The sequence below is a fragment of the Musca vetustissima genome, unplaced genomic scaffold, assembly GCF_032173495.1.
Source record: "Musca vetustissima isolate MV318-11 ecotype Yass unplaced genomic scaffold, APGP_CSIRO_Mvet_v1 utg96587, whole genome shotgun sequence".
In the NCBI taxonomy this organism is placed as follows: domain Eukaryota; kingdom Metazoa; phylum Arthropoda; class Insecta; order Diptera; family Muscidae; genus Musca; species Musca vetustissima.
Window position 1 is genome coordinate 1 of NW_026880079.1, and position 23,857 is coordinate 23,857.

General features: G+C 38.0%; 1 protein-coding gene across 1 annotated transcript; it reads right to left on the reverse strand.

Moving 5' to 3' along the window:
- Positions 1 to 7: 7 nt before the first annotated feature.
- Positions 8 to 23,075, reverse strand: LOC133325416 (uncharacterized; the record flags this gene model as incomplete). The annotated part of the gene is made up of 6 exons (XM_061534184.1): positions 22,989 to 23,075; positions 20,949 to 21,040; positions 15,811 to 15,936; positions 6,956 to 7,351; positions 765 to 815; positions 8 to 707 (listed from the first exon to the last, which is right to left on the reverse strand). Coding segments are annotated over exons 1-6 (1,452 nt in total), but the record flags the coding sequence as incomplete, so codon positions are not given.
- Between the last annotated feature and the right edge of the window lie 782 nt (positions 23,076 to 23,857).

Below are 23,857 nucleotides of genomic sequence, written 5' to 3' on the forward strand. Positions count from 1 at the left end.
TACTGACATCCCCATCATCGCCCAGGCTGCTGTTGCCATTGCAGTACGTGGAGGCGGTGATGTTGGAACACGAACGATTATCCAAGGATTCCAAAGTCAATTTGCGTTGACCTGCTAAACCAGTAGGGCCATTGCTGCCGACACTCGCAATTGAACCTCCCCTCCTGTTGGCCGCAGATGCTGATGATGACTTGGTCTTGCCATCCGATATAACATTGATGCGTACATCACTGGCATGTCCCCCCGACTCCTTGGAGCGTTTATATTTCTTGGAATCATGTACCCCAATGCCGATGTCATTATTCAAAGTGCCATCGGAATGCTTTAAGGATTTACCGTCCTTGTTACGATGCCTAGGGGGTGGTATCCGATTGGTTAGAGGTGGTGGTGCTCCCACTCCCGACTCTTTGTTAAGCGAACTCTGATGTTGATATTTTCCATTGACTGCTGTTTTAATGTTTTCCTGCTTTTGGGATGGCATGGCTTCTCCAGTGGCAGAACCTAAAACATTCTGCCCCGTACCACACAGACCACTCACATAAGGCTCGCCATTCAGGATGATAGATGTGGTTGCCTGGGTGGTATTGGTATTTTCATCTTTTTCAATTGAATTGTCTCGGGAACTGGGTGTATTAGCATCACTATAACGACCAGCAATGTCACCGGGATTACCAGCGCCACCACCACGGCCATTGCGACCTCCACGACTGCCACCATTGGCTTCCAAACAGCCGTTGCTGCGTTTCGCATTGGATTTATTGGGCAAGCGTTTGGTAGATAGACGGAAGTAACCACGTAAACGTTCTTGTTCCTCTCTACGGAGAGAGGGGGAGGGAGGCAAGCCAACATCATCATAACCATTGTTGTCGTGTTTGGAAGAAAGGACATCATGGTGAGCATGAAAAGAAAGACAAGAAAAAGAAAAGTTCCGTTTAGTTCATGTTCAACGCCCACTTGATTTTATTATTCCCTCCACTTTTGTCGTTGTTGTATTTTCTGGAGGTGGTAAGACAACGAAATAAAGGATGTTGTCACCCCGAAGGCTTTTAATTTCTTAAAAAGCTATAAAGTTAATCATTACCTTAGCAGAACTGAGTAAAAACTGAAACTACTACTGACAACTTAAGATACCTTATCTATGAACTTAGTTCAACCAGCTATGTCCATTGTTCTCAGTGGTATGACAAGTTTCATTTTGTTCTACAAATTTTTTATGATGGTGGACTTTATATCCTTGTGTAAAATATCATAAAATAGACAGTAGAGAGAAATGTGCTATATTTTGTCGGATATGAAACTAAGTTTTTTTCTTTATTTTTTATGGCGGCAGAATTTCGTAGAAAATTTAAACGGAAATTAAAAATTTAAGAGATTTTGGCTTGTCATAACTTTTCTCTCTCATCATTTATCCTGCTCCTTGAAGTAGATTTTTATATAAAATAAATTAGATTTCAAAGGAACCAACATAAGTACATTTTTGATAATCTCCTAGATGGAGGGTAGGTGTGATAGCTAAACTATATTTCGAATAAGGTTTTGAATTTTTACGTTGCCACTAGGATGTTAGGAATTGGTAAATCGACTTCAGGATTTCCCTCCTGAAGTGGATTTAATTACAACAGAAAATGTTCATTAAAAATGCGATGTTGGACAATGTCCTCCTATATCAGTATCTCCACATATTATGCATTTTAAATGCCTTAACCGCAGTTTCCAACCTGAGTGGCTCTAATATGGATTTCGGATGGATTTCTCAGAGGATAAAAACTCTATTGATAGAACATTTTAAATATTGGGCTATATTTTGACTTTGGGGTAGGCACATCCTCCTGTAGAGATGAAAAAGGAAACCTGCTGACAGATCCAGACAGCATATTGAGGATCTTCTGTTATCAAATAGTGGTGGTGAAGAAGATATCCCATAACCAATAAGAGATGACGGTATAGATTGTATACCACCTAGCCAAGATGAGGTCAGAGTAGAAATTAAACGGCTGAAGAACGATAAAGCAGCAGTATGGCTTACCAACGGAACTATTCAAGACTGGTGGTCGGATGCTGGACAGGAGCATGCACCAACTGATTAGTACAATTTGGCTAGAGGAATACCTCAGCAAGACGATATGTGCCAACTACATATGAATAAGTCTCCTTTCCATCGCTTATAAAGCGTTTTCCAGCATGCTGTGCGAACGACTAAAGCCAATGGTCAATGACATTATTGAACCATACCAATGCGGCTTCAGACCTGGCAAATCCACCAATTATCTAATTTTTACTCTACAGGATACACATCGACAGCCCTATCCGTTCAGAGGTCAGAGGCATAAAAGTATAAAGATACGACAATTGATACGTCGATAAATTCCAATAGATGGCTTTTCCTCTGTTGTTACGATATCATAACAACAGAGCGAACAATATTAAGCATTATAAGCGCTATATAACAAGCTTATTAAATAAAAAAAGTTCAGATCTCTGATTTTATTTACATTTTATAAACACATTATCGCGTAATGGCGTTTTTATTGTTATACCAGATTCCCCCTGGATATTTTTTTATAAACTATTTTGTCAAAATCATTTTGACGAGTTTTTACGATTTCTATGTGTTTAAAGCCATGTTTGCATTCGGCATTCCTACAAAATTAATACGACTATGCAGGCCAATCCTAACTGGCACAAGTTCACCTGTTAAAGTCAGAAAGGTCCTCTCGGAGCCCTTTAATACCGAACGAGGATTCAGACAAGGTGACAGTTTGTCGTGTTACCTTTTTAACATCCTGCTGGGAAAAGTCATACGAGAGGCAAAGAAGAACAACACATGTTACTCTCCTACGTTGATGATATCGATATAATGGGTCGAACATTGCGAGCGGTAACAGCCACTTTTGAGCGAATTGAGAAGCGATCTGCCAAAGTGGGTCTGGCAGTAAATGGCGAGAAGGCCAAGCTGATGGTATCAACGTGCAAGACGTCCAGTATACTCGGACCAACTGTGGAACTTGAGAACTACAGATTCAAGGTAGTCAAAGATTTTATATACCTTGGTACCGCCATAAATAAAACTAATGACATCAGTTTTGAAATTGTTGGCAAAGAGATACTACTATGGTCCAAGTAGGCAGTTTAGAAACAAGGCCACCTCCCGCCAGACCAAACTCACACTTTACAAGACGCTGATACTACCCGTACTGTAATATAGATCAGAAGCAAGTACCCCTGCAAGCAGAAGCGGCAGCTCTTGGGGTGTTTGGGTAAAAATTCTTCAAAAAATCTACAGGCCGATCTGCGTCGACGGTGAATATCGGCGTCGAATGAACCACGAGCTTTACAATCTATACGCGGACATCAACATAGTCAGTCGTATTGAGCTGCAGGGACTAGGATGGCTAGGCTCTGTTGTGCGAATGAATGAGATTGCCCCAGCTCAAAAGGCATATAAAAGCGAACATACTGTTGGTTTACGTAGAAGGGAAGGAAATGAACAGAAGACCGACGCGCTTGGAAATCTTTTTTTAGCTCGACTTATGAAACAATCGTTCAGTAACGAACCAGCTAAATATGTTGTAAGGTAGGAGATAATATGACCTTCGAAGTAAATGTTCAATTTAGTCCTGCACATTTAAAGTATTTTTAATAACCTAGTTATGACATTTCGTGGCTTCAGAGAATACGAAGATCCAAGATTTGAGAAACATCTTAAATCGGTATCATCACATTTTACGAATTTTGAACGCAATTTCGGATGGATAAAAACAAAGGATAACAACTATGCTGACAGAAAATTATCAAATTTGGTCCACCTAGTCGTATATTTAGTATTTTCGGAGAATCCAAAGGTAAAAGCTTTAAAAAAGCCTTCCTTAATGGGTAGGGTAGGTATTTATTCTTTTGAAGCATTTCCAGATATGCAGAAGTCAATATAGCCTACGAAGAAAATTGTCAATGTACTTCCGCACATCGAATTATTTTTTAATGACTATTTAATGACTTTAAAAGGTTCTAGCAGTATATAAATTGAAAAATTTTAATATAGATTCATACTAAAATAAGGGGCCCAGAAGAAGATACACCCGAATATTGGTTCAACTACTGTTTCCTCGGCAATTTGCCTGAGTCCACCTGAGTCCACATATAAAACTCCCATTCTTATTTTTGGTCACATGCATTTCCTACGTGATGGTCGGGTTATAATTTTGGGCACTAGAGCGAAACAATAGATTTTTACGAACCGAACATTCCTTGTTCTTTGATTATATCTTAAAGAGGATAGTGAAGAGACACACTTCGCTATATCGATTTAGCTGCACTCGAAATGAGTAAAAATGTTTCAAAAACATTGGAAAATGTCAAACAATTGATAACTGAAATCAATTTGGAAAATGTAGCTAGGACCCTCAAAATAACTTAAATGTCGCAACCTTGATGTATAAGGGCTATGCCAAAACAGGGACTTTTATTCAGACTAGAGGTCTTTTACCCCCTAAAAAATGCGAAATGCCACATTTTAAATTATCGACTGGAAAATGTAGATAATAAGAAATAAGAGATCTGTATTTTTTAAAAATTCATTATACAGGGTTGCCCATATTCGACGGACCTATGTTAAAAAAAATCAAAGAAAAAAATAAAAATTTGGCGGTTGGCAATGTAAATCATTTAATTTGTTCCAAATAAATTTGTTTACTTCAATTTTTGAATATGAATATTTTCTGCCGGAATAGCGGCTATTTCTATATGAATGTTGTCTTTGAGCTCTTCTACGGTCCTTGGCTTGTTAACGTAAACCTTTGACTTCAACAAGAAGAAGTCAGGCGGCGTCAAATCCGGCGAACGCTGTGGCCAGTCCAAATAACCACTTTTCGACATCAAACGGCCCGGAAACAAATTCTTCAGAAAATCGATTGTTATGCGACTTGTGTGCGGTGGAGCGCCGTCTTGTTGAAACCAGAACAGCCTCATACGCTTTCGACGAATAATTGGCATCACAAAATTGGTCATCATGTCGCGATAACGCTCCTGATTGATGGTAACAGCATGGCCATTTTCATTTTGGAAGAAGAACGGCCCAATGACCGTTTTCGCACTAACGCCGCACCAAACTGTGACTTTTTCGTCATGAAGAGGCACTTCTTGAATCTCCTGAGGATTTTCAGTGGCGTAAAAACGGCAATTTTGCTTATTTACGGTCCCATTCAATGTGAAATGGGATTATTCGGACATGATAATTTTGTTCCAAAATTGCTCGTCATCTTCGGCCATTTCGATGACTCTTTGGGCCCATTCCAATCGACACCAAAATCTCAACCGATTTCACCAAAACATATTTGGCCTATACAAACTTCAGTAGGTTGTGCAAAATCGGCCTAATTCTATCTATTTATATATGTGGGAGCTATATCTAAATCTGAATCATTGGACTGTTCTAACTTCACAACGTTGTGCAATATTTCGTGTCAATCGGCCTAATTTTGACCTATTGGTGCACCATTTACTAAAAATCTTACGAAAATATATATGGGAACGATATCTAAATCTGAACCGATTTCAATAAAACTTGACTATAATAACTTCAGCCTAAATTTGACACTTTGGTGCACCATTTACTAAAAATCGGAAGAAAAAAAAAATATATATATAGGAGCTATATTTAAATCTGAACAGATTTCAGTACAACTTGGCACACGTCAGACTATGCTAACTTCTGTACGTTGTGCAAAATTCCGTGCCAATTGGCCCAAATTCGATTCTTTAGTGCACCATTTACTAAAAACCAGACGAAAATATATTTAGGATCTCTATATGAATCTGAACCGATTTTCACGAAACTTAATACACATCATTCTAGGCTATTTATTCATTACGCTATGCAAAATTTCGTGGAAATCGAAAGATATATAGGGACTTTGGTGCACCATTTACAATAAATATATATGAGGGCTCCATTTACAATAAATATATATGAGGGCTATATCTAAAGATGAGCCGGGAGCTATATCTAAACCTGAATCGATTTTTCCCCAATTTCAATAGGTTCATCCTTGGGCCAAATACATGAACTGTGCCAAATTTCATCAAATTCGGACCATAAATGCGACATGTATTTTGTTCACAATTTTACACGGACAGACGGACGGACGGACATGCATAAATCGACTCAGGGGTTTTTGAAGGCTGACATGCCTTTTGAAGGTTTAAGCTATATTCTCTGTGTTCTTTTATGGAAGAACATATGTTTGCGAACATTTTTCTACGTACGTCTATGTTTGGACATATACCCCATATCAAATTCCCGTCTTATAGGCTGAAATGGAAAAAATAGGTTTGCCGAAAATTTTCAATTTTTTTCATTTTCTAGATGGAATTTATTGTATAGCACTTAATGTTATATGAAGTTATTACGTCTAGTTTAGGTGCCTTAACATCTGTATCCTTCAGCAACAGATGGTGACTCAAAATTCAATATTTGAGTCGTTTATTTTGAAAGTACTTTATGTCCATTTGTTCTTTTATTGAGATATTTAACGTTTTGGGTTCGATTTGTCATCGCCGACGCTCGCATTAACATAAAGTCTTGTTTCACTCGAAACCCATAAACTTAACAATAACGATTTGAAAATATTTACAATCTACTATTATAGATTTTTTCCCCTTTTCATTTGAAAATTGTTTTCATCATATCGACTTCATGTTTCCTTATTTGCGCCTTCCTTAAAGACCGCCCAAATAAATTTTTATTAAAATGTATTAACGAAAGTGAATATTTGTTACCACTTGTGGAGTGGAGCTTCCCCTCCCCATCTACACTCTCTTTTAAATATTTAATAAATTTCAATTACAAAACTTTGCCATTCACCTCCAATATCCCTCAGCAAGCAATAAACATTAATTTAACATTTTTCCTCAACTTTTACTTTGTTTCTTCAAATCATGTCTACTTTGCTTCACTTACCTTGGTAATATCTGCGAGGCATAGATGCACGGAAAGATGACCGTTGGCAGAAAGGCGATCCACACAAACATTAAATAGGTAAAGTCAAAATGTTTTTGATTTTCATAGGTCTCCTCCATGGAGAGACGGGCGAAGCGTAAAATCATCAACGGACACAGACAGACCACCTGGGCAGCAGCCATACTGCCAAAATTACGTTGATTTCGTTTCTCTCGATTAACATCCCATTCAGCGCTGTAGAGGTCATAGGAGCGTGTGGCGGTGCCTGTGGAATATGGGCCACTATAGACAGTACTGTGATGACTGTTACCATTTAAACCGCCGCCACCGCCACCACCTATTGTGGCTGTGGTTGCTCCACTATAGGAACGCTCGACAGATGATGCCGATGAATTGCTGGAAATATAAGAAAGAAAGGAAGAAATATTAACATATTGTTATGAGTATTTGATGATTTGGTGGTTTTTGAGGGTTTCGTTTTTTATTATTTTGTATTGATTGATTGATGAGGGTTCATTACAGGTGTGAATATGAATAAGATTACATGAATTTACAAATTGTAAAGGAGCAAATAAATTGAAGAAATGGTTAGCTTAACACTTAACCTTGTCCTTGTACAACAAAAAAATTATATAGGCTTTAAAAAATATTCTTTAAAAAATCCACGCCTTATAGTAGGCCTTGAAAAAATATTCTTTAAAAAATCCACGCCTTATAGTAGGCCTTGAAAAAATATTCTTTAAAAAATCCACGCCTTATAGTAGGCCTTGAAAAAATATTCTTTAAAAAATCCACGCCTTATAGTAGGCCTTGAAAAAATATTCTTTAAAAAATCCACGCCTTGTAGTAGGCCTTGAAAAAATATTCTTTAAAAAATCCACGCCTTATAGTAGGCCTTGAAAAAATATTCTTTAAAAAATCCACGCCTTATAGTAGGCCTTGAAAAAATATTCTTTAAAAAATCCACGCCTTATAGTAGGCCTTGAAAAAATATTCTTTAAAAAATCCACGCCTTATAGTAGGCCTTGAAAAAATATTCTTTAAAAAATCCACGCCTTATAGTAGGCCTTGAAAAAATATTCTTTAAAAAATCCACGCCTTATAGTAGGCCTTGAAAAAATATTCTTTAAAAAATCCACGCCTTATAGTAGGCCTTGAAAAAATATTCTTTAAAAAATCCACGCCTTATAGTAGGCCTTGAAAAAATATTCTTTAAAAAATCCACGCCTTATAGTAGGCCTTGAAAAAATATTCTTTAAAAAATCCACGCCTTATAGTAGGCCTTGAAAAAATATTCTTTAAAAAATCCACGCCTTATAGTAGGCCTTGAAAAAATATTCTTTAAAAAATCCACGCATTATAGTAGGCCCTGAAAAAATGATCCACGCCTTATTATAGGCCCTGAAGAAATATTCTTTAAAAAATCCACGCCCTATTATAGGCTTTGAATATTCTTTAAAAAATCTACGCCTTTTAGGAGGCCTAGAAAAAACTATTTCTAAACCAGTGAGGGGAGCAGTATAGTCGGACGGGACCGACCATACGATACCCTACACAACTGCTACGGAGTTCTATTTTTCTAAGGAAGTTTATTCCGAGCCTGGGAAATATTGCCCGATTAGAGGTCAACAGCACATCTTCCATACACTGACATATTTTCCGAATATTACAAAAATATTAGTACAACCCTTCTTATTATTCATCTAGATTGACTTCAGCGTGGGCTGTATGGTGATGATCTGCTTATAACTGTGGCCTATAGATCGAATCGAAAAATTGCAAACAATTAAGTTTTCGGTCCACTTCATCCCAAAATTATTATCTGATCGTCACCAAAAATTATAGGCTTTGTCCTTGACCATAACTAAAATCTCATGGAAAATTTCAAAGCGATCAGCCCTATATTTCCGCCCTTCATTGTGGTAATGTATTACTAAATAATATCTGAATTCGTAAGCACCTGTAAATATTTAAGTGTAACTCCCACATCCGGTACATACGACAATAAAATTGGTACCAATTTTGAATACCAACGACTCCTCTTGGATATACTATTAACTTCTCGGGTCTATGTCCTTCAGGGGCAAATATATACGCCACAGAATACAAATTTTGTAATTGTTCACACAAAAGTCAGGGTCCATTTGACCCGCTAAATATTGACCAATCTTTATCTAAACAGACATGATCTTTAGTTCTATCCCGTACTCCATGTAAAATTTCGCTATGTTTGAGTCATAATTGCGGCCTCTGGAGCGACCAGAAAATCAGGCAAAAATAAAGTTTTTGGTCCATTTCGTCCCCTAAATATTAACTTTAAGAAAAACAATAGCGGTCTTCATTATTTAGAACCCATCATACATGGAGTTGGTCCATAACTGAAGATTGGTCCATAACTGAGGACTGTTTACAAATTATAATGGACAGACGGACGGACGGACACACATGTATAAATCGTCTCAGCTAGTCGAGATATGGCGATCGGTATATTTGAAGGTGGGTCTAGGACCAATATTTCGCAGAGATACAAACTTTTGGGGCTGCACAAAGCTATAATACCCTGACCCATCCTACATGCAAATTTTCGTGAAGATTGGTGCATAACTGTGGCCTGTATCGTGTTTACAAATTATAATGGACAGACGGACGGACGGACACACATGTATAAATCGTCTCAGCTAGTCGAGATATGGGGATCGGTATACTTAAAGGTGGGTCTAGGACCAATATTTCGCAGAATTACAAACTTTTGGGGCTGCACAAAGCTATAATACCCTGACACCATAGTTGTGTAGGGTATAAAAATAATGTTGATAGCACTTGTAAACAAATTTTAAATCCACTCTTTCTTATAGTCCTTGAGACAATATTTTTTAAATATTTACGCCTGCTTATCTCAGGATGACAAATTATCCACTAAAAATATGTCGTTCTAAACTCCATTTATTTCAAGGCCACCTTCTCTGTTAGATATTTGAAGAATTTCAATTATCTATGTACATGGGCGATGTTGTACTGTAGTCATACAAAACCGTTCACAAATGTTAAATCATTCGTGACATCATCCACAGGTATTTCTGGATTCCTTGTCCTCCATCCGAGGACAGGGAACAAAGAGGAGAAAAACAAGAATTTTGTGGTTGGTAAGCAATTAGATTAAATTGTCAATAAATGTTAAGACCACCACACAACCACAACCGCCACCATACCATAAACCAAGACTGCCTGCCAACAAGCCAGCCAGCGAATTTTAAGGCCATTAAATATATGTATGTTTATTATAGACATCATGACTCGTGAACAACAACAGGAGCAACAACAAAAAAGTACTAAACAAACAACGACAAGTCATTTTTGTAGCAGATGGTGTGCGAGTTTTTTTCTGTGGTGGAGAAGCCATCCACGCTTCCACTTTTTTTCGTGGCAGCATCTAATTTACAGTGTTAGCTTTCAATTTGTTGAAGAACTTCGATGGGAGAGAGGTAGGGTGGTGCAGAAGAGCCATTTGGATAAATGCAAAAAATGAAGCTACGGTATCTTACAGCTGTTTTGTTAGTTTATGTGTGTGCGTGTGTGTGTTATGTTGTTGTGTTTTTAACATCAATTCAATGAACCTAAAAGTATGCTTTACTTGTACACTTCTGCTCCCAATGGCTAATGAACCTTTAAGGTATGCTAACAACTTTGCAACGTTTTTTTTGTTTCTGTTTGCGCTACGTATCTTAACAGGTGTTCTGCTTAGCATTTGCTAATGTATGCAAAACAAAGTTGATGAATTTTTAATGTAATTCGTTTTCGAAACAAAAATTACCATGTTGTTAAAGTGATTTCGGGAAAAATTTGTTTCGCTTGTTCTGGAAGTTTTTATTTTATTAAATAATTTGGCTACTAAGGAGCTACGAGGCTCAGATTTTTAAAAATAATTTTTTGAAGGCCTTAGCAAGGCTTAGATCTTTAAAGAGTATTTTTTGAAGGCCTATGCAAGACGTAGATCTTTAAAAAGTATTTTTTTAAGGCCTTAGCATGGCGTAGATTTTTAAAAAGTATTTTTTGAAGGCCTTAGCAAGGCGTAGATTTTTAAAAATATTTTTAAAGGCCTTAGCAAGGCGTAGAATTTTAAAAATATTTTTGCAAAGACCTTAGTAAGGCGTAGATTTTCAAAAATAATTTTTTAAAGGCCTTAGCAAGGCGTAGATTTTCAAAAATAATTTTTTAAAGGCATTAGCAAGGCGTAGATTTTCAAAAATAATTTTTTAAAGGCCTTAGCAAGGCATAGATTTTTAAAAACAATTTTTTCAAGCCCTTAGCAAGGCGTAGATTTTCAAAAATAATTTTTGGAGGCCTTAGCAAGGCATAGATTTTTAAAAATAATTTTTGGAAGGCCTTAGCTAGGCGTAGATTTTTAAAAATAATTTTTGGAAGGCCTAGGCGAAGATTTTTAAGAAATAAGTTTTTGAAGGCCTTAGCAAGGCATAGACTTTTAAAAATAAATTTTTGAAGGCCTTAGCAAGGCGTTGATTTTTAAAAATAAGTTTTTGAAGGCCTTAGCAAGGCGTAGATTTTCAAAAAATATTTTTTAAAGGCCTTAGCAAGGCGTAGAATTTCAAAAACAATTTTTTCAAGGCCTTAGCAAGGCGTAGATTTTCAAAAATAATTTTTTGATGGCTTAGCAAGGGGTAGATTTTCAAAAATATTTTTTTTAAATAACGACCATTTAGTGTCAATGCATTTTACTGTCCACAATAAAATCGTTCCATCTAAATAACCTGTTGGCAGTTCATGTTGTAGAAAACTTAATTTATCGAATAAAACTTAATTACGAACATCTAATCATTTTGAAATTTCATTCTCTACGACTGTATTCATCTTCTTCGTTCTTCTGTACCGAAATAATGTCCATCATTAACTACAGGATTTTTGAAATGCAATTAAATCCACTTCATCGTTGTATGTCGTAATGAATGTCTCTGGGTGTGTGTACGTATGATGCTAATTAATTACAGACATTGAGAATGGCTTTGAAGTGTTGGTCAATCTCTAATATCTGACGACAATTCTAGGATTTGATACGAATAGAAAATGAAACGTTTGTTATTTAATGCAAGTCCTTTTGGAATTCAATGCTTAATTAAAAATTACAATCGGATTAGTTTGCGTTTTTGTTTTGTCAGTGGAGATTGGCCATTGCAAAGAGAAATGTGATATTTTGCATTATGTTGTTTTTGTTGTTGTTCGAAAATATTTTCAAAACGTACCTAATGCGATAACCAGGGGAAATGAATAAGGCGTAGATTTCTAACATAAACATTTAAAGATTTTGAATAAGGTTTTTTCAAAATTGGTTTTAGAATGTTTATCAGAAGGCATTAATGTAAAAGCAATATATTTTTAAGATCTTAAAAAGGCGTTTTTAAATCAATTTTGATAGTCTATCAAAAGCCGTGGCCAGTATACTTTTTTTGAGGGACTATAATAAGGCTTACACTTTTTAAATATGGTTATACCCTTCACCATACTGTGGTACAGAGTATTATGTCTTTGTGCATATGTTTGTAACAGGCAAAAGGAATCGAGATAGACCCATGGTACCATTTGAGAATATGCATAGAATCGTTTTCTGAGTCCATTTTCGCATGTCCGTCGGTCCGTCCATGTATTTTCGTTAACAAAGTACAGGTCGCATTTATGATCCGATTTGGATGAAATTTGCCACAGTTCACTCATTTGGCCTAAAGTTCAGATTTAGATATAGCTCCCATATATAGTTTCGTCCGATTTTATGTGAATGATGCACCAAACTCCCAATATTTGTCCGATTGGGACAAAATTCTGCACAGAGTACTGAATTAGGTGCAGACTGATGTCTGCGAAGTTTTGTTAAAATCGGTTCAGATTAAGATATAGCTCTCATATATAGTTTCGTCCGATTTTTTGTGAATGATACATCACATCAAACTCCCGATTCAGCAGAATTTCGCCCGATTCCATATCAATGGTCCTAAAAAGATACTATGACTGTTACATCTACAGGTTATTTTAGTATGTACCCAAAGTGGTGAAGGGTATCATATAGTCGGCCCCGTCCGACTTTTAAAAGTTCCTTACTAATTTGAATGGTATAATTAGGCGTAGATTTTTTTAAACATTTTTTTAAATTGTTTAATAAGGTGTAGAATTTTAAGAAATATTTTTTGAAGGACGTTTGAAGGACGTAATCTGTAAACAAGATACAGGCCACAGTTATGTACCAATCTTCACGAAATTTTGCATGTAGAATGAGTTGAGGCCAATGAAGATCCCTATTGTAAATATCGGTTAATATTTAGGGGATGAAATGGACCAAATACTTAATTTTTATCAGTTTTTCTAGTCGCTCCAGAGGCCGCAATTATGGCCCGAACATCGCGAGTTTTTATAGGGAGAAGGGGATTGGGCCAAAGAATTAGCATGCCTGATTCCATAAAGATCGGTCAATATTTAGCGGTTTGTGTGAAATATTACTAAATTTGTATTCTATTTGCCCCTGAAGGACATAGACCCGAGAAGTTGATAGTATATCCAAGAGGAGTGGTTAAATTGATACCATTTGCATTGTCGTATGTACTCGGATGTGGATGTGAGTTACTCTTAAATATATGTTATTCGCCTACGCCCATGATATCGACATAATGGGTCGAACATTGAGCAAATTGAGAAGGAGTCTGCCAAAGTGGGTCTGGCAGTAAACGGCGAGAAGACCAAGCTGATGGTATCAATGCGCAAGATGTCCAGTAGACTTGGACCAACTGTGGAACTTTATATACCTTGGTACCGCCATAAACGAATGACATCAGTTTTGAAATTTGCACAAGGATAGTGATTGCCAACCGATGCTACTATGGTCTGAGCAAAAAACAATTAAAAAGCAAGGCCACTTCCCGCCAGACCAAACCCATACTCTACAAGACGCTGATACTACCTGTGCTGTTATACGGATCTTACGCAAGCAGATGAGGCAGCCCTTGGAGTGTCTGAGAGAAATATTCTCCGATAGATTTATTGGCCGATCTGCGTTTACGGTGAATATCGCCGTCGAATGAACCATGAGTTGCACCAGCTATTCTCGGACATCGACATTGTTAGACGTATTGAGCTGCAACGACTACTTTGGCTAGGTAATGTTGTAGGAATGGATGAAGATGCCCCAGCCCAGAAGACATATAAAAGCGAACCAGTTGATGGTTCACGCAGAAGGGGAAGGCCAAGAATACGTTGGAAAGATCAAGTCGAAGACAATATCGCCGAAAACGGTTTTTCAAATTGGAAAAACTGCGCAAAAGATCGACGCGTCTGGAAATCTTTTCTAAGCTCGGCTTATGAAACGAAAGTTCTGTCACAAGCCAGCTAAGTAAGTGTAGAGTATCATATGGTCGGCCCCGTCCAACTATACTGCTCCGCTCACTTAATGTAGAACTTGATTTTTTTTCCAGTTCTACATTAATGGTTTTTTTTTTAATATTTTTCAAGTTCTACTTTAAGGGTGGATTTTTTAAAAATATGTTTTGATGATATGACTGTCACGTTGTCGTAATTGTGAAACGCTTTTCTTAATCTTCTTCGTTTATTTGGTATTTTAATACGTATAAAATAATTGCCCCACATAAATTATCTAGAAACCATAGTTTTCAAAGAAACTTTCATACGGCACGTGAATCTGATAAAATATTAAAAACAATTATATGTTATATTTGACAATGTTTTTCTTTGGTACTTCATATCTCTGTAACATGAAACTGGGGCATGTGCCAGATGAAACGAGCCAGGACCTTTATACTTAAAGTCTGATAAATGTTTTCATTTTTTTTTTTTTTTTGTGATGCGTAAACTCATCGCCACATCTAGCAACGATACAGCAGCAACAATAAATCTCCCCTCAATATCAAATTTCTTTATTTTTGGAAGTATTTACTGAGGATATTCCCCGTTTGTTGACATCTGTCAATAAAACGAAGGGCCACCACCTAGAGCACAGAGCACACTTACATATACCACGTGGGAAATACAAGAGACATCAATCAAAGTGATAAATTTAATATGCAGCTCCCTAAGAGGGCATCTTTGTCATTGTTCGGAAAAAAAACGACATAGCCGAAAGCAGAGGGGCAGAGGAAGAAAGATGGAGCGAAAAAACATAAACATTCCATTTAAAGACGAGACATAAATAAAAAGAAACACAAGACAGTGTTTCCTCACTTGTATGCTCAAGGTCCTAGAGGGAGAGCTGGCGAACATTGGAGGATTTTATATACCTGAGAATTTTCTTGTTTTTCCTTCTTAAAGTTAAATAGACATTACCATAAGGACGCGAAGTTTTGTTTTCCATTTCCTTTCGCTGTATTGTTCTTATGGCCACCGAAAACAATACCCTTGAATCCATTTTCATTCATTCATTCATTTGCCTCTCCTCAACAAGAGATTTGTCACTTTCTTGTTTTTTTCGCAACGCTACGGAGCTATGAATCCGCACAAAAGATTCCTTTTGTCAAAAATTTATGTATTTACATTTGTACGGCATAATCTGACTATGTCTTTTTTTTCTTGTTTTGTCATGTAAACATATTTTCCTTCCATCTCCTCCTCGTATTCGGCATTGTCCTTTTGTGTGTGCCTTTCAGGACGATGGATTTCGTTGTCCTTTTTTATGACGACGTCGACAATCGTTTTAACTTTATTAATCTCTTTCCTATTGTTTAAAATTTCACAGCATGTTTCTACTTTATTTGAATGGGATCCCTTTGTTGTTGTTAAATTTAGTGGATATGTGTGAGTGAGTGAGAGAGGAAGAGAGTGTGTGCGTTCGTGTGAATAAAACTTACCGCTGTCTCATGCGTATATCCGCTCGATGTTCATACAACATTACAGCTAATGGTTCTTCAGGTGGCCGCAATTCTTGCGAGGTCCTTATATAGAGATATGATAATAATACGGTGGGTGCACAATACCTGTAGAGGGGGGAAGTGGGAAGAGAAGAACAAGAAGGAATATGTTAAAATTATTATAACAACTATAATGGAGAATATATGTTGAAGTATGAAATATATGTATATGGAATTTTAATATGAATACAATTATAAATGGGATGAATATATGTAAGAAACATAGTTGTGTAGGGTATACAAATTATAGCACTTTATAAAGAGATTTATTTGAATGACTATAAAAAGGCATGTTTTATACCCTCGGCCTTATGGCTAATGATGGGTGGCGTAGGGGATGATAGATACCAATCAAAGGTTCTGATTGGCTTTAACATGGCGAAGCCCAGACTTATCTTAGTCCCTCTTTCATCTCAATTGTGGGCACTGACCCCCGCGGTGCCACCTGAGGAGCTATTTTCATCACCCGATGAAATAGTGAGCTAATATGTGCCGCGAATTAAAACATAAGAACTATGAAAAAGCAAAGAAAAACAAACCCTCCTAATGTTGACTACCCCCGCAAACGTATAAAGGACCACGATCTGCGAATCTGCGCTTGGAATGTGCGCACGTTGTACAGAACAAGCGCAGTTTTCCCTTCGGCAGATGTACTCAAGAAGTACAAAGCCGATATAATTGCCTTACAGGAAATGCGATGTAAAGGGACTGGCGTAAGTAAATCAGATGATTACGCCAAATATTATAGCTGCCATGAAACGAGACATGAATTTGGCTGCGGATTTATGGTTAACAGTAGAATAAAAGACCTCGTCTCCAGATTCACTCCAGTAGATGAGGGAATTGCGATAATCCGTATAAAAGCAAAGTTCTTCTACAACAATCTCATTTGCGTCCATTCTCCGAACGAAGACAAAGATGAGCAGCCCAAAGACATATTTTACGAGCGCCTGGAAACAGCATATGATCGTTGCCCTGGCCATGACATTAAAACTCTGCTAGGAGATTTTAATGCAAAAATCGGAAGGGAAAATATCTTTGGCCCCACCGTCGGAAAATTCAGCCTCCATGAAGAAACATCAGACAACGGCATGAGATTGATTGACAGCAAATAACATGGTTGTTGTTGTTGTTGTAGCAACTATCTTCATGTTTGTTGTATTAATCTGGTTCTGACTCCTCTGTTTCCAGGTTCAGGAAGGTTGCAACCTGTAACGGCTGCGTCCAAAGAGATTCCGGAGACAGATGAGTGGGTTTAGCAGGGCAGTTAAATAGATGCAGCGTATCATGGGGTCCAAATCCACATGCAGGGCATGTGTTTGGAACCGCGCTGTCAATTCGGGCCCAATACGAATTGAGGCGGCTGCACCATCCTGATCTTAGTTGGGCTAAAACCACTCTCGTTTGTCTAGGCAGCTCACGTTCTTCTGCTGCTATAGGTGGTGGGTGGACTCCAAGTACAACATTCACACGGTATTGGTCCATTGCCTGGGTCACTGCTTCCGTGTGAATGTTGGTAATTCCTGCTCGATAAGCCTCAAGATCTAGGGGTTCTCTCTTATACCGTTGGACCTCTCCCTCTCTAGATCATGTAGGTCTCTCCTTACGTGCCTGGGTGGGGGAATTCTATCCATAAGATTATGGCATGGATGATTCCTGCGATAACACCCAAGCAGGTACTGCATCGACAACATCCTGTTGTGCCGATGTACGGGTAAGACCATTGCCTCCTCATGTAAATGGTCCACTGGCGTCATAAGGAGGCACCCTGTCGCAGTTCTCAGGGCGGCATTCTGGCAGGTTTGTATGTTCTTCCACTGCGTATCGCTTACATTCGCATACCACACTGGCGCCGCATAGCTTACCACCGACCGACCTATTGCTTTGTAAGAGGTCAACAAGGTCTCTCTCTCTCTCTTTTTTTTTTTTTTTTTTTTTCCGGGATTTCACACAGTATGCTGGATAGCATTTTATATGCGATGGGAAGGAGACTTATTCCTCTATAGTTGGCACATCTCGCCTTGTCTCCTTTTTTGTGCACAGGACACAGGATGCTGAGGTTCCAATCATTGGGCATGCATTCTTCTATCCAAATTGTACTAATCAGCTGGTACATGCTCCTTACCAGCATGTGACCACTAGTCTTGAATATTTCGGCTTGTAACCCATCGGCACCTGCTGCTTTATTATTTTTCAGTCAATTGAATTCTATTCTGACTTCATCTTGGCTAGGCGGTATACTCTATATCAGTAGCATTACGACACTCCTGATCGTACCATGGATTTCTTGATGATGGTCTTTGGTACCCAAGTGTTGCTTTTGCTCCAGTTTGTAGGGAGTGGGCAATTCTCTGCCATTGTACTTCTATATTATTATCGGGACAAGGGTGCTCTCATCAAGCAGTTGGGTAAGTTGAGCGGAGTAGGCTTCTGCTATCTGTTGTGTTTGCAGGTTTTCGACGTTAAATTTCCGTGTTACATTCCAAGTGGCATGTGTATATCGATGTACTTAAATCTGGTGCTGCTAACTACCATGTTATTTGCACAAACATGTAGTAAACCACGGAACCAATGAAAAACACTCGACACATTCCACCTATTCGTCCACTATAATGTCGCATTCGACAGCCCTATCCGTTCAGAGATGTATATAGCCATGTCTGCGTTTGGCATTCCTGCAAAATTATTATGGCACAAGGTCAGCAGTTAAAGTCGGAAAGGACGAATCAGAGCCCTTCAATACCGATCGAGGATTCAGACAAGGTGACAGTTTGTCGTGTGATCTTTTTAATATCCTGCTGGAAAAGGTCATACGAGAGACAAAAGTGAACAGACACCAAACAACACTTGTTACTGGCCTACGCCGATGACATCGACATAATGGGTCCAACATTGAGAGCGGTAACAGCCACCTTTGAACAAATTGAGAAGGTGTCAGTCAAAGTAGGTCTGGCAGTAAACGGCGAGAAGACCAAGCTGATGGTATTAACGCACAAGACGTCAAGTAGACTTGGACCAACTGTGGAACTTGAGAACTACAGCTACGAGGTAGTCAAAGATTTTATATACCTTGGTACCGCCATAAATAAAACGAATGAAATCAGTTTTGAAATTCGGAGAAGGATAGTGATGGCCAATCGATGCTACTATGGTCTGAGCAAACAACTCAAAAGCAAGACCACCTCCCGCCAGATCAAACTCACACTCTAACAGACGCTGATATTACCCGTGCTGTTATATGGATCTGAAGCATGGGTACTTGCGCAAGCAGGTGAGGCAGCTCTTGAAGTGTTTGAGAGAAATAATTCTCTGAAAGATCTATGGGCCGATCGGCGTTGACGGTGAATATCGCCATCGAATGAACCATGAGTTGTACCACCTATTCTCGGACATCGACATTGTTAGACGTATTGAGCTACAGCGACTATGTTGGCTAGGTCATGTTGTGAGAATGAATGAAGATGCCCCAGCGCAGAAGGCATATAAAAGCGAACCAGCTGATGGTTCACGCAGAAGGGGAAGGCCAAGGATACGTTGGAAAGATCAAGTTGAAGACAATATCGTCGAAAATGGTCTCTCAAATTGGAAAAACTGCGCAAAAGACCGACGCGCCTGGAAATCTTTTCTAAGCTCGGCTTATGGAACGAAAGTTTTGTCATAAGTCAGCTATGTAAGTAAGAGCGGAGCAGTATAGTTGGACGGCGCGACCATATGATAACCTACACAACATTCATCGAACTCTATGTTTCTGTGGATCCATTTTCCGGGCTTTGGTAATATTTTGCGATATTTGTACCCTCTTCACTGAAAAGCTCCACTTTCTAGCCCTGGCAAGTTTTCATATGTTGTTTTCCCAAGGTGAATATTTACGCCATCAAATAAAAATTTTGACATTTTATTTTTTTGTTGATTTGCCCCTCGGATTATAGACCGATCATCATCTAAAGAGTCGGTCTAAGGATTTTGTCAGATCCTCTTCACTGTGTAAAATAAGTAATGTTCTGCATATAATAATGGACTATAGATCGACCAGAAAATCTGACAAAAAATAAAGTTTTCGGTTCAATGCAACCCCTCAATATTATCTTAAAATTACCGAAAATTATAGGCTTCGTCCTTGACCATAACCGGGACTTCATGTTAACTTTCAAAGCGATCAGCGCTACATTTCCACCCTCTAGTGGGGAAATATTGATACTAATAAAAATACACCTATAAATATGTACGTATAACTTCCGCATCCGAGTACACAGAACAATATGATTGGTATCCATTTAAAGATCAAATACTCCTCTTGGACATACTATCAACTACTCGGGTATATGTCCTTCAGGAGTAAATGAATACCCCCCAGAATATAAATTTTGTAATTTTTCACACTAAAGTCGGGGTCCATTTGACCCTGATAAATATTGACCGATCTTTATCAAAACAGGCATGCTTATTCTTTGGCCCGATCCCCTTCTTCACGTAAAAATTCACAAATTCAGAAAAACCGCCAAAAATTAAGTATGTGGTCCATTTCATCCCCTTAATATTAACCAATCTTTACCAAAAACAATAGGGGTCTTAATTGGCCACAACACATCCTACATGCAAAATTTCGTGAAGATTAGCCCATAATTGTGGCCTGTATCGTGTTTACAAATTATAATGGACAGACGGACGGTCGGACGGACTCACATGTCTAGATCGACTCAGCTAGTCGAGATATGACGATCGGTATACTTAAAGGTCTAGGACCAATATTTCCTGACGTTACAAACTCTTGGGGCTGCACAGAGCTATAATACCCTGACAACATAGTTGTGTAGGGTTTAAAAATTCACTTCTGTTGTTGGGCTTTGAAAACAATTAAAAATCAAGACTTACATATGTTTTGAAAACATATCTTAGTCTTGGAAAATTTAGTTTTTAGACAGTATTGAAATGGAAATACACGATAGCGTATACATTTTTGTAACAGAATACTTTAAATAGTCATACGCTCCATAGCACTGACAACTTAGAAGTGATTTGACTTCCTCCCATCAACATACAACAATTATAAATATGAATTAATTATCGTTCATACTTACATTAGGAAAAATAGTCCTCGGACATATTCGTGCATATCATCCATTAGATTAACAACACACAGACCAATGCCATGCAAACGTGGTAGGAAATCCTGGAAAGAAAAAATAAACAATTAATTTTGGTTATATATGAAAGTATATAAATGATGTGAAATGACGTACTTATAGGTGTAATTATATGAAATATTGTTTGTATTTATAGAATATTCCACCTTAGTGTTCCAAAAAGTACGTCAATATATTAAATTATGTTTGACCAGCCTTTCAAAATGTGTATGTAGTAAATAAATATTTTTCTCCTACACATAAAATGTCAAAGGCGTTTTACTCTGATATTCTTCTACCCTAAAATTATTTGTAATTTTTAAAATTAATTGTTACTGTGTCTTGAACAAACATGTGTGTCAATATTTAGGTTAGCTAATGACGACATTCCATTTTAAAGTTTAATTTACCAAAAGTGCCTGTAATTATTAATTATTGACACCGAGCAGAGCAATAGTCTGCACCAATGGCATTGTCGAACTTCGATGACAGTTAATGAAACATATCAAAGAGACAACAAATTGCTACTGTTAATGTTTGTGTCACAAACAAGCAAACTACGTAGTTGTATTTGTGTATACACAATAAAAAAACATATGTCAGTTGCAATTACGGGCCTGCGTGCAACACGCAAATCAATTCTCCTAAATTAGGTACTTTCAAAAACAGAATGTTCTGTACTTGTTTTTGTATTGTAAATGTTTAAAATGCTTGTTACAGAGTTAACCTGTTGGGACATACTGTGAATTTCAAGGACATGTACTTATTTGCTTTGTCAGTATTTGAAGACTTTTGATACTTTTTTGGAAAATTGAAATTACGAAAAATAATAAATCCTTCGAGATAAAAGGGTTGTTTTGTGGTAATTGGTTATTGTAGCCAGGGACTAAGCCGAACATAACAACCTTAAAAATAATATTTTTAAAATATACGCCTGTTGATAGACCTAACAAAATATTTGCAAAAATTAAGGACAGTTAACAAACCTTTATAAATATATGTTTACAAATCTTGATAGACCCTAAAAAATATTTTTCCAACTCCACGTCTATCTATGTTCCCTGAAAAAAATATTTTTCCAAATCCACGCCTATCTATGTTCATTGCAAAAATATTCTTTGAAAATCCACGCCTGTTTAATAGTCCTTGAAAAAATATTCTTTAAATAATCCACGCCACACATAGACCTTGAAATTGATATTCTTTAAAAAATCCACGCCTCTTATTAACCTTGAAAAATATTCCTTGAAAAACGTGGCTCTTACTTACTTAGCTGGGTTGTGACAGAACTTTCGTTCCATAAGCCGAGCTTAAAAAAGATTTCCAGGTGCGTCGGTCTTTTGCGCAGTTTTTTTCAATTTGAAGGACCATATTCGGCTATATTGTATACCACTTGGTTTTTCGATCTTATTCGTGGCCTTCCCCTTCTGCGTGAATCATCAGCTGGTTCGCTTTAATATGCCTTCAGGGCTGGGGCATCCTCATCCATTCTAACAACATGACCTAGCCAACGTAGTCGCTGCAGCTAAATACGTCTAACAATGTCGATGTCCGAGAATAGCTAATACAACTCATGGTTCATTTGACGGCGATATTCACCATCAACGCAGATCGGCCCATAGATCTTTCGAAGAATTTTTCTCTCAAACACTCCAAGAGCTGCCTCATTTTCTTGTGTAAGTACCCATGCTTCAGACCCATACAACAGCACGGGTACTATCAGCGTCTTGTAGTGTGTGAGTTTGGTCTGGCGGGAGGTGGCCTTGCTTTTGAGTTGGTTGCTCAGACCATAGTAGTATCGTTGGCCATCACTATCCTTCTCCGAATTTCAAAACTAATGTCATTTCTTTTGTTTATGGCGGTGCCAAGGTATATAAAATCTTTCACTACCTCGAAACTATACTTCTCAAGTTCCACAAGTGGTCCGAGTCTACTAGACGTCTTGCACATTGATAACATCAGCTTGGTCTTCTCGCCTTTTACTGCCAGACTTACTTTGGCATACTCCTTCTCAATTTGTTCAATGGTGGCTGTAACCGCTCTCAGTTTTCGACCTATTATGTCGATATAGGCGAGTAACATGTGTTGTTTGGTGTACAGAGTGTCATTCACTTTGTTCACTTTGCGTCTCGTATGACATTTTCCAGTAGGATGTTTAAAAGATCACACGACAAACTGTCAACTTGTCTGAATCCTCGTTCGGTATTAAAGGGCTCCGAGAGGTCCTTTCCGACTTTAACTGCTGCTTCTGGTGCCAGTTAAAGTTTTCCTACATAGCTGTATTAATTTTGCAGGAATACCAAACGCAGACATGGCTATATACACCTCTCGATGGAATAGGTGGAATGTGTCGATGTGTTTTCGTGGGTTGTTTTCCAAGATTTGGAGCAGAGTAAAAATCTGGTCAATGGTGGATTTGCTTGGTCTGCAGCCGCATTGGCATGGTCCAATAATGTCATTGACCATTGGCTTCAGTCGTTCACGCAGTACGCTGGATAGCACTATATATGCGATGGGAAGGAGACTTATTCCTCTATAGTTGGCACATATCGTCTTGTATCCTGTTTTGTGCACGGGACACAGGATGCTGAGGTTTCAATCATTGGGCATGCATACATCTAGCCAAATTGTACTAATCAGCTGGTGCATGCTCCTTACCAGCATCTGACCAACAGTCTTGAATAGTTCGGCTTGTAACCCATCGACAACTGCTGCTTTATTATTCTTCAGCCGATTAATTGCTACTCTTAATTCATCGTGACGATGTCTGTATCTATCACCAGGTTTCCTTCTTTATCTCTACAGGAGGATGTGCCTGCACCAATGCCTTCGGTTTGGTGTTCTACCCATTGGTAAAATTTCCG